This window comes from Aythya marila (genome assembly GCF_965140915.1).
Source record: "Aythya marila genome assembly, chromosome: 2".
Classification (NCBI taxonomy): Eukaryota; Metazoa; Chordata; class Aves; order Anseriformes; family Anatidae; genus Aythya; species Aythya marila.
The window spans coordinates 21934492-21947199 of record NC_139043.1 but is presented as its reverse complement, the minus strand read 5'-3'; the positions used below and the strand labels follow the sequence as shown (position 1 = coordinate 21947199).

Sequence of the window (12708 nt, the reverse complement as noted above, 5' to 3'; positions counted from 1 at the left end):
TGCCTGATACTTATGCACTCACAAGACATGCAGCCTGTTATCCTGACCAGTGACACCTGAAACACAAAGCAAAAGGGAAAGAGGTGTCACTGTGCCAGGCTCAACTTGTGTGTGCCACTGTGCAAGCTGGACCTTGGTATTTTTAGCTAGGACCCATGTCCTAGCTAAAATACAAGTCATCCTTTTATACTTCAGAGCATCCTGACCACCTCTGCTAGTTCCCCAATATCACAAGTTTCTTCACTGCAGTACCAAACAGGAGGAATACCTCAGGTGTACAGTACTTATGCTCACCAGAAACTTCCTACCCCACCTCTCGACCTTTCTGCACCAAAATCCTCCCAGATGTACTCTCTTATTCAAACTTCCCCTCTCTTCTAGAAAGATGTTTTGATGCATTGCATGTACATGTGAGATGAGAAGGGGTTACATCACACACCCATCATAATATTTTACCCTTAAATTGCCTATAGGCACTTCTGAAGCAGAACCCATTTTGCAGAGCTCTACCTGGGGATGTAAATTATGCCTGGAAGATTGTGGGTCAGGAGGGGATTAAGAAGGAATAGCATTTAATCTACAAGATCCCTGTGGATCCCTTCCAACTCAGGAGATCCCATGACTGCAGATGCCATGGTTCCAGACCTAAGCCAGTTGATAAGTAGCACAGTGTTCCAAGGCGCCTCCTGGTCTTAACCCCAAGTGGACTCGCACACTACATAAATGGGGAAAAAAGTGAAGACCACTATTTGAATTTGAGCATGCTAGAGATCTAAAGTGACCAAATAAAGACCATAGAAGACAGATCAACTTGAACATGTTTATTTACATTCCAACAGTTCAGGATTCAATTCAATTATCAGCACTTTATAAAAGCATCTAAAGCAGGATACTTACTGCCTAGTCAAAGTCATTTGGTATTTCCAATAGTAAAAAAACAAAATCTTGAGATAATGTATTATAAATGTGTTGAATTTATAATATAAACATTCTTTCCCTGAGAAGACTATAAAATTAAAGTTTCCCCCATCAATGCTTTCTTAAGTAGCTATATTTTGTGTCCAATTAGTTCAGGAAAGTTCTGTGGTTCGGGTTTATTTTCTTAATAATTCAAGGAAGCTGTCTGTTACTGTAATTGTAACTAAAGTATCACCAATTCTACTTGAACGTGGTATCTGAACACTTGACAGGAATGCCTCAGACTGAAGTTCAGTAAATACTACCTCTGAATTTAATACATATCGTATTTAATACAGATTTGGTGCTTCTTTAGAGATTTAATTAAAAAAAAAAATGAAGCTTCTTTAATTAAAAAGTTGCGACTTTGGAACTAAAGTCCCAAACTAACATATAAAAAATTTTAAAAATGCTGAATTTTATTATTTTTTTTTAAACAGAGCATAGAACTCTTACATAGCATCCACAAAATTAAGTAACAGCTGTTAGGAAAGTAAAATTCAATACTTGTTAAGATTGGCTTCTGTATTACATGAATGTGAGTTGCTGTTGCCCTTAGAGGGTTATCAGTATATCAGAATAACTACTTGATCACTCGTAAGTATCTGATCATCCAGGACACTCGCTAAACACTCTTGAGCTGTAACTGCTGAGTTATCATCACAAACACTTTGAAAAAAAAACTTTAATACAAAAAAATAAGAAATTCTAAGTTCAGTTGTGACAGTTTTTGACAGCACCTCCATTACAGCAAATTTTAGCATTAAGATACGCACCCAAGATTCAGGTGTTTGAGCTTCTGAAGGCTGCTAATCTGTGTAGGCAGTTCCTCAATCTGGTTGTTGAAAAAGTTGAGCACTTCTATATTTCTCAGGTCTGCAATGTTTGCTGGCACAGCTGTGAAAAAAGTTTTCACAGTAAGATATTGCAGTTAGAGCAAGCTACATAGACTACAAATGCTCTGCTAGCACCTGTCTTTTGTTCTGTTTGTATAGCTGCTGACAGTAGAAACAGCATCTAACAGCTATTGCAACGAAAGCAAAATCTGTATTAAAGAAGCCTCCTATCTGGAATCAGTTCTCACTGCTGACAGCAATCACTTTGTACTCTTCAGAAAATTACTACTAGTTTTGATAGTCAAAATATCTTACAATAAGGCCAGAGATGAGAGAAACAAATGCAACAAATGTCCTCACAGACTAGCGAAAATAAACTAGCCTTCCTTGGCATCTGTATAGCACGCACAGGTCTCAGAAGAGTAGAGCCCCAGAGACTTGGAACATTCCTTTATCTGAGTCAAAAAATAGATGGTCCAAGCAGTTCGGTCTTTAAACAAAGCCTCATTCTGAGCGATGCCTCATTCTGCTTACTGCTTAAATAATCTAGCATCCAAGTTCCCATCTGTTAATATTCAACAATGATTGCAGAAATTTAACTTCAGCCTTCAAAGATGAACTGTTCAACCAAGCCCATTTTTGATTACTTCTCATGAGTGAATAACTGTTCAATACACATACATGGTTACATTAGATTGGCCACAAATCAATACCTGCTTATCTAGAAATACACAAAATTAGGCAGAAGCACAATATGGATGTGCCTGTGCAGGTGAGGTTAAAAAGCTGTTCATATTTGCACCCTCTCCCCCTTAAATTTAGTAAAAACCTAAACACGCAGCTGAAGTTTACACAAAAGGAGGCTGGGAAATAGCCTGCACTGAAGTGTGCACCTGTGTTCAATATTCACCTTGGTTCAGTCTTAACCTCAACCACACCAGGAACCCGCAAAGTGCACATCTAAATAATTAGAAGTTTTTTTTATGAAGCCATGATTTTCTTTTATTTGTTGGCATGAGGCGATCTCAGTCTTAAAACGCAGTCAATAATGCTTACAAAGCAGAACATTACAGTGTGTCACATTTACTAGATTATAAGCATAATTACATTGTTCACAATAATGGGATCCCTAACAAACACTCTAATTACACTATATAAATATTACTGTTGAGGGCCATATTCATTGCAGGAGATTTTTAATATACTTTTTTTTTTTTTTTTTTTTTTTTTTTAAGAAAGTCATTAAGGCAAATCTTAGTATTTAAAAGCCCTCCCCTTGCGGTATATTCCAACCGGTCCATGTGTGTTGGTAACTCAATGATGGCAAGAATTATGTGCTTTCAGAAAGGCAAGGGTAATGTACCACTACCATTGTAGTACATTATTCCCCAACAGAAGTTAACTGAGGATTTTAATTGACATAATTCAGCTGTTTCCAGCCTCAATATTTCACCAGAACAGTAATTACCACTATTAAAATGTTTTCCTTTCAGAAATTAGACTTTGTAATTTGACTTTGATGAGATGCAATGGACTGGCAAGCCATGTTTCTGCTCTTTTCAAAGAGATGCTGTGTTTATGCAAGACTAGGAAACAGAAGTATTAGCAAATACACTTTTTAGTTCAGTCACAAAGCGTAAACAATTCAGAGACCAAACACAATTCTCCTTTAGTTGTACTGCTGATATAATTAATAAAAAAATGGTCTGAAATTTTTGACCTTTTTGATAGTATGAGAGATTTCAGTCTTCTAGAAAAATCAGTTCAACATAACACAATCTGTGCTAGGCGTAACACAGAGCAAGGTTGTTGGAACACAACAGCCCCATCACATCCAGGAGCCCAGACTTACCAAACCTAAATTCAGATCAGCAGCCTATGTATCACTTCTGTATTTCAACTGTCCAGGCTGAAAAGCATCACAAAATGACCAAGGAATTAAAAAGCCATTTTCCAAGATGCTGAAAGTTCTCCAAGCCAACTAAGAGAAAATACATCTTACGTTAAGAACATTATTACAAAGACAGGAACCCCATAAAACTTTTCTGATCTTGGTGTGAGACCAGACTACAAAAACTGTCAGACTATGGAGACAATTTCTTAGCGCTGCTCTCACGTGAAGCCAGCCAACTATACCTGAGATGTGTTTCAGTTGAATCAGTGCTGGTTAATAGACTCCTTCCATTTAGTCAGTCCTGTTCACAATGGATTTAGCTACCCAAGGACCTTCTGTACCACAGAGCAGCAGCAGAACCACGCTGCATCCCTGAACAGACTGCAACAGGACAGAACCAAGTGCCCTCCACGTGGCCTGACAGAGTTATGGAGCTGCCTTGAACTAAAGACAACGCTCTAGTGGATCTGCCCCTTCAAAAACCTGTCCAAAATAACTTGTTTTCCCATTAAGAATAAACTACACTTGTGTATCACTTCTGACTTAAGCTAGGAGATTGTGCAGGGGAGGAATCAGTTCAAGGAAGAAAGTGAACAGTCTTTAAAAGTCTTGATTTAAAGAAAAACAAAACAAAAGAAGACATAAAACTACCTGGGAATATATGGCATCTAAACATTAAAGTAGGAAGAAAATGGTTTCCAGAGACTTGTTGACTAAGGCTGTGCTTGCGTTGAAGGTTACAGCATCAGACAGAACCAGTTTAAATGGGTTATTACACAGCTGCAGTCTCGAATCCTATCCACTCATCCCACTTGCAAGCACAGGGGAAAACTTAACTTCCAGTGGCTAGTTCATCAGAGATTTTTAATTTAGTTTTCTTTAGTCAGGGTATGGGTGTGAGTAAGTGTCCCTAGCGAACGACAGAAGCTGTACCCTTGCACGCTGCCTGCTAGGTTTCTGATCTATCTGTGTAATTCCCACACACCGAATTTCATGTTGTGAATCACTCTTAGGATGCTACTCCGTTATACTTGCCATTATTATTTTTCTACAAGCCATACTAAAAGCTGCACGGGTAAGCAGATTATGGGAAAGACTGAATATTTAGCGAAGTATTTAGATGAAATGCTTTGTGTCAACCTGTTAAATCAAAACAAAGCCCCCATCCACAACTGGTTTTGTTTGTTTGTTTGGGTGAAGGGGCTTGAGGTATCTCATGAGAAGGAAATGAGAGAAAGTAGCACAAGACAAGGCCGGAGGAAAGGGAGAGAAGACTTCTCCCTACAGTGGCTTATTTTCTGATTCAACGGTTCAGACTGCTTTGTAACATGGGGAATGCTTTATGGACTCTAAGAGCAGAAGCCTGAAATTAATTCCTGTACTGCTCTTGTAGCTAAACTGCACAGGTGCAGCAGCCCAGCAATGCTCAGGAAAGGTTGACGAGGCATACAGCGTTCTTTGGTCTGAACTTTACATGACTAAATGCATCCCCACCATCTTCCCACAGTTGAGTTGCAAAAATCTTCCCAGATATAGAGCAGACTGCCAAATACCAAGAAATTCATGTTCTGGCAATACCCAATTCCACTCGAGTCACCTTCTCATGATGAGCTGTGAGAATGAACTGTCAGCATCCCGGTTCCCTTCACCCACATATTTACAGTAAGATCCACAGTGTCTTAACAACTCTTCCAAGAGCATCTGCTGCCCAGTGTCATTAACAACTAAACTCCTCCTCAGCAAATGCTAGTAAAACTTGGCAGCCCCATGCCTTTGCATTCTCCTGTGAGGCTTCAGTCACATCATGAAGCCCCATTCATATGAAGACTCACTTCACAAGACCAGAAGCAGCTTCCTTCCCCTTGCTCGATACTAGGAATTGCATACAGTGATTCACTGTGACAGCTATAGACTTCACCTTGATTTCAAGAGCTTGGTTGAGAGGGAAAGTCTACAGGCTGTGCACAAAGCAATAAGACGACTTTCTTCATGCTCCTGCAAATAAGAATTGGCAACTTGTTATACTTCAAAGAGTTTAAGAACAAACAGGCTCTGTTTCACCCTGAAGTCAGTGGCAATTCTTTAGGAATGAAAAAGAGATTCTCTTCAGAGCAGATTTTCACTCAAGGCAAGTTGTCAAATATTATTCCTACATAAGAAGCAGCCGTTTTACAGCTCTGATATGATTTCTGAAACACATGTATGAAGGGTTAAACCCTACTATTCAGCACTTACATAGCTCCACATCGAGCATCCTGGATCTGGACCTCAGTTCCCTCCCCACACAGTGAGCCAGGAGCCCTCACCAGACATCTAGCATTCCTCCTCTCTGCTAGAAGTCTGATGTTGCCCTCTGTTGGAGAACAGACACTGGTTTAGATGGACCTTTTAGCTATGCTCCTCAAAGCTATGCTAGGAGCATTTAAATCAGTTAAAGCAGTTTGGAGATGCACACGTCTTGGATGTAACCCTTTCCAGTAAAGCAGGGAATCAAATGCATTTTGTGCCATTACTTAGCACTGACATTTTGATCCGGCTCTTCTTGTATTCCCAACCCCTGCCAAAGGAGAAAGAACAGAATAAAAAAGGAAAAGGAGAAAAGCAGGTGCAATTTTCCCCCCATTTCCTCTGTCACTCTTCTGTCATTGATCTAGGTTTTGATAAGTTTCTGTGGTGGCAGTGCCCTTCACAGCTGAAAGTGAGCAGGCTTTCTGATAAGTCTATTTCTGCAAGTGAGCTCCAGGATTATTTCACTTCAAGCTATATGAAGCACTGGAAAACAGTAAAAATCCTCACAGCTTTAAAAGTAAACCAACTCAGGTGTTTGCGAGTTTAAGCCCCCCTTTGCTTTTCATCTATGAGGTGCAGTGTAGCCTGGTTTTTGTATTTAGTAGGTACTGACATTACATCATACATTTCTGAAGGGTTTCTTAATAGAAGATCCAGATGAAGATCTCTATTTTAGTTTTAACTTGTAAATGAGAACATTCTTCCTTTTCCATTTAGACAAAGAAGCTGAGATAAAAAAGTAACAAAACCCAATCCAGCACCCAACTGGACGAAGGAAAACACAGGCCTCCGTGAGAGGGATCTGGTGCAAATACAGGCCTCCATCAGGGGAGCACATGGTATGTACACGGAGACAAACATTTCAACTCATTTCTATGTTAACACTGAATGTTCAGAACAAACATTTTCTCACTGCTGCTTGGAAAACAGTATCTGTAACACCTGGCTATTCATAAAAGTGTGTGCCAGTAATCTCAATAAAGATGATTCAAAGTTAACAGGAAATCGCTCATTGAATTCAATGGGTTTTGAATCAGACATGAAGTGAAATAAGGATTTTAATTACTTCAGATTATTTTATTTGGCACTTTCATCTTCAGAAACTTCAAGCTGCAGAATCCCTGTTGTTTTTTTTTCTTTTCCCAGAATGTTTCTCTAGTTAACGAGCTAATTAAGCAGTACCCAGGAACATGACGTTCACTGGTATTCCGAACCTCTAAAGGTTCTAAGGGAATATTTATCCAGAAGAGCTATTAAAATAGTACTTACTACTTGTCAGAAAACAGATTCAGAAGACTACACCAGTCTCTCATTAAACTGTCCCATCTATAAACAGGTCAAGAGTAATGCAAAGTAAAGAGAATTCGATATGGAATTTGAGTATGCCATCAGGCCAGAGCAGATCCCAGGCAGGGTTTTCTTGCCAAACACAAGAATTTACTTTTTACACCTAGAGCGAAACACTGTGGGTTACAGCATCATAAGCCCAGGGCTGCAGACTGTTGCTTCTCCAGTCAGCGTCAACAGGAACTCTTCATGAGCATGGATCCCTTGGAGTAAAGGTCACAGAGACATGAAATGTTACTCACATTTCACGGGGGAGGAAGAATTTAGAATACTAAATATATAATGCATTCTGTGCATCCAATATAACTGTACTCCTCGAGCAGGAGTCATGTTTAGATTAATTTGACAAGGGTTCTGTTATACTGAGGGAGAAGCAATCAGAGTCACCAAAATGAAAGAGGAATTAGCAGAGGGAGAACACAACAGTTTTCCTTTTAAATATTCATAGGCATGCTGATATCATACTTGGCAGCTAACTGGAGAATCCTTATCCCAAGCGAAGCATTCAGTACTTAATTTACACATTATGTAGTTCAAGTTTTCCCCTTTTGCCCTTCCTCCACATTCTTCTAAAGATGGATACTAACCTTCCGCACACTAAAAACACTGAACAAATCTGTCTCCTTAAGCTTTAGCTCTTTCCAGAAAGCAGATTTCTTTTTTGCAGTTAACCAAGGAAGCACTGCAGTTATGGAAATGCTCTTATTAACATGTTTAAATTATACCATAGCTTACTGATGTGATACTGTGCTAACAAAGCAATTTATCAATAAACAGATTTAATTTAGAAGCCAGAGACTAAGGAGAAGTGCTGTGAGCACAACAAAGGCAGAGAAGAGATTGCAAATGAAGTGACATCTGGTACAAACAAAGGACAAACTCTGTTCTTTGAGATGAATGCTTGGGATGCACTTAAGAGTTTGGAGAGAAATCCTACAGGGACTGAGGTTAGGAAGGGATTACTAAATTGAAAATTAACCACGTAAGAGTAAAGAACTGAAACCACATCAAAATAGTTCACAAAAATCTGATTTTTGATAGCTGATTTTAAAGTATTAAGTACAGGCTGAGTGTGCATGGGTATAAAACTGGATATAAGCATGCCCCCTCACTTTTCCACATCCTGAAGTAAAGCGTTAGCCAAGCTTTCTGAATTAGCTTGACATGCAAGTACTGTAGTGGACCACAGCCTTTTCAGCCTTAAGTAATTGTTTTATGAGGAGTGCACAATTCAGCCAAAAAGCTCTCCTATCTTACTTTGACATCAGGAGAAAAAAAAAAAAAAAAAAAACATGCAAAAAATTGAAGAGTACAGCCCATCAAGTTGAGCACTTTTGAACTTGCCCTCCCTCACCATTCTCTTTACATCCATCTTCTATTTAAGATGTTTTCCACAGTTGAGAGACTTACCAGAGATGCTCTGAATATCAGGTCTTGAATAGACACTAAAAGGTTGTAACTTCGAGGTCAAGGTCTCTTCAGCTTCTCACTCAGGAATATCCATACACCTCCATGCTTAGCAGTGCTTGTTTATAAAGCTCTGCTCTCACTGCAAGAGCGCCTAGCAAGTGGCCCATCATTTTCACTTTTCTTTATTGGACAGTTAGTATTTTTTACACCATTTTTATCACCAAAATGCTTTTAAGAGCTTTTTCAGGTCTGTTTTTCACTGCTCCTTGAATCACCTGAGTTTTTCTCCATTCAGCATCACGTAGACTGCCTTGCTGACACTTTTATCAGAGACCAGCCCGTCCTCTAAACACACACAAAGGGAGAGGCAGCAGTAAACACGCTCAGTGTTTAAAAGCAAGGTCAGCATATGTATTTACACATGATTTTCTTATTGCAGCCCTTAGAGCTGGAAATGAATTAAACTCCTTCCTGGTGTGGGCTCCCTACACACACAAAACAGTACTAAAAGCCACTCCTTTCTCTAGGTCTCTACATTAGCTGATCCCTTTTTTCATTTTCAGCTACAGCAGATATTCCTAACAGACAGAATAAACCATGTTACCACAAATTACTCTTCCTCAGATAAAGAACAAGAAACTATTTTACTGTAAGAATTATTTTACTCTGCAGCATTTTTTGCCAAAGGACACCACTGGAACAGAGTAAGAGGCCAAACAGCAGTGTGAGGAGAAATGCTGTATCATTATACACTTCAAAACAACACCCCTGATTACTGGCAGAAGCAGAACACACAGAACACAGACCAAGAACAAGTATACAGAACTATTTCCATTTTCCCCTCGATCTATACTACCTCTTCTTACCTCCTTCCTTTAGTATCAGCAACAACAAAAAAAATCCAGTTTGTTTGACAGCAAGCTCTTTAAGATGGTACAAAATTAAGCTCTTTGATGAAGTCAGTTCATGTGAGCAAAACACCCTACCTTTTAGGATGCCAGTTTCAAAACAGTCTATTTTGACAAGGGGATTTGTAACAATTTTAGATTACAACCTGTACAAACATGTGAAGAATCAGTTTACGTGGGCTTCCACAAAAAACATTACAGATATTTTAAACCATTGGGGGAGAAGTTAAGGCACACGAAATTTGTACTGAAACATCAGAAAGTGTTGAGACTTAGAAGAAATAAAATTGCAACAGTTATGTTTCAATAAGAAAAGAGCACTACAACTTCTGAAGAACTGTCAGAGACGACTTATTTGTGTCTGGTGCTGTATACAGTTTGCACGTTGACTTGTGATGCAAAGCTGACTGTCTCTATGCATCACAACATATAACTATTTGCTTTGAATCGGGGAAATTTCGTGATGCGTTCTTTATACCATTACAGAGCAATAATCCTTCACAAATTCTTCTGCTTCATTCTCCCAAAGCTTCTTAAAAAACAAAGCTTATGTTATTTAAAGCTGAATTGCTCTACCATCTGTACTTTCTCAGAACCAAGGCTTCTTTCAATCTTCCCCCCCTTCAGGGAGAAAAGCAAAAAGCTAACAAGGTATTTCATCTAAACATTTGAGCAGAACTCAGATGTCATGAATTTAGTCAGGCATACGCAAAGGGATCTCCTTTTCCCTCCTTCTCATCTCCCCCTGTGCATGCTTTCATAGATCTCCCTTCAGAGATCTCTGCATCAGGTACAGGAATGATATACGAACTGAAATGAAAGGCTTGCAGTTAATTTAAAGCACCATCTGAAACATGGCTGAGAGGCCGTTATCTCAAGCAGAAGTCTTATGTTTTGGACCCAGTCATAGTTTCACTCCACCAGCAGCTTGCTTGCACCCTTTTGAGGTGTATCACGCCACTACAACAGCATGAATAATGTGCCAGAAGGAAGCAGAGGCAGAACCAAAGCAGAGGAGAACAAATGAAGCAACAAATAAGGAGTACACGGACATCCACTTCCCTCCTGAGGTCTGGGAGGGATAGAAGTCACTTAATATCAGGCAAAACATAAAGCACCAGGCAACGCCAGTGGGAGACACCTGCAAAGAAGCAGTAAGCGGAGTGAGCAGCATAAAGAAAAGGAGAGAAGTTTTGAACCACAGGATGACTGGTCTGCTGGAAGACAAAACGCACAAGAATGATAAAGGGCAACTATCAGGCTAAGGAACAGGATTGATGAGAAAATCTGTTCCAGCCGGATCTGAAAGTTGATTCAAGAATAAAATTCAGGTATGGAAACAGGAACCAGCAGCAAAAAGCTAATGGACCACCTCACAAAAAGGAAGGGACTAAGAACGAGTTAAGAATTGCACTTGAGTATCAAGGAAGAAGCAGAGGTGAGGAAAGAGCAAAGGATGGTAACAGGCAGCAGCTCAGAGAAAAGGGATAGGGGGACAGAGAATGTGACCTCAGGTAGTACGTGGGAGATTTCTCAAGCAAAACAGTTGCTCCTAATCTCTCATCATTCAGTCATGTAATAGTACTGGGCATAGGATCAGAGAATGAGAGCAGAAGGATAGAAAAAATATTCAGGAGCAAGCTATGAGTAACAGACACCTCCTGAGGTCATTTCAATATGGCAGAAGAATATGGTAAAGCTGGGAAGCACGGGATCATCTGAGGTTAAGGAGAACGAGGAGAAGAGCAAACCTAAGCTACTGTTCACGACTACCTACAAGTCAGACTGAATTGCTAGCAGGAAGAATTCTTTCCATGAAAGAAAGAGCTAAAGATACTCAAACAGTGACCTCTAATGGTCAAACCACAGAGTCACAAGCTCCAAGCGTAACAATACAGAAGCCAGAACCTCTGAATAAACTACCCAACTGATTACAGAGCCAATTAATCCATCAGGTAGCTATGTCAGGTAATTGTTACAGCAGTTACAAGTCATCAAAAACTTGCAGTGTATCCCTAAAATAAGTGAAAATAAGACATGTCAAGATGGCAGCACAATACTTGTGCACACAGTGATGACCAGCACTTGGATCTGTTGTCAGTGAAGAAGTAACCTTTAACACCCTACATGCTTTCCCAGCATGGGTCTCCCTCTGTGCTCTCCTGGATCAGACTGTGGTTAAGCCGAGTGTCTGAAAGCTCCCCAAGCACACTTCCTATTCATGATGCAGTACAAGGGTTTTAATTGTTTACTTTCATCACCATACCAGTAGGGATATAAATGTGATTATACTAGGATGTGAAATTGTGTATACGCTGTAAGTAGCTGAAGAGTACATGGAGTTAGTCTAGCTATCTGAGTCCAGAAGTTTCATTACCATTTCATACTTAATGGCAAAACAGATCACAAATGCTGTTCTGCAAGAGAAAAAGTCAGATGAGACTGAAGCCATAGTACACATGCTATCTTAGGTGTTTCCTTTGAATATGGAAGTTCCTTTATTGCTAATTCTACCCCAATTGATCGTTTGCTCACCAACGTACTGGCACAAAGGGACCAAAACGCAAAGTCCTGGTCTGTCCTGCTGCCTTTCACTCTCGCCTGCAGAGGCACCATTTCCTGGAGGTGGCCGTTCTGTGTTCTAGTACAAACAATCTTTAAAAAATTTAAGCCCAAATCACAAAGTGATACACACACTTTATTCCCAGCTGCATAAAAATAATGTCATGCTCACTCACGTGTTATATTTTTCCCTCGCATAGCTCCAAAACATTCTGCATGAAATGACACAGGTGGAGTCACAGAGGAGAAAAGATGCCCAGCCTTGGCAGCATGCGTCCTCTCCCCAACCAGGGCTCCCCTGGACACCTCCTTATTCTTTAATTCCTAACAACGGCCTCCCAGAACTGCTGCGAAATCACAAGCTTTCGCTTTGAGCGATGTAGCACAAAGTTTGTTTTGTCTGGGTACCATAACAAGTTAGAACACAGATGTGAGAACAGTGTTTGTGCCTGGCCAGCCTGCTCAGGCATGGTTCCACAAAAGCCTATCCTGTGGCTCCAGCCCC

At 40.0% G+C, this 12708-nt stretch overlaps 1 protein-coding gene across 3 annotated transcripts in view; it reads right to left on the bottom strand.

Annotated features, from left to right (window-relative positions):
- Positions 1-12708, bottom strand: part of RSU1 (Ras suppressor protein 1) — a 96752-nt gene that overhangs the window by 71735 nt on the left and 12309 nt on the right. For all 3 annotated transcript variants that reach the window (XM_082753208.1, XM_082753210.1, XM_082753209.1), the window contains exon 4: positions 1734-1854. In XM_082753208.1, the coding sequence (XP_082609334.1) occupies positions 1734-1854 (121 nt within the window). The remainder of the gene's footprint in view (positions 1-1733; positions 1855-12708) is intronic.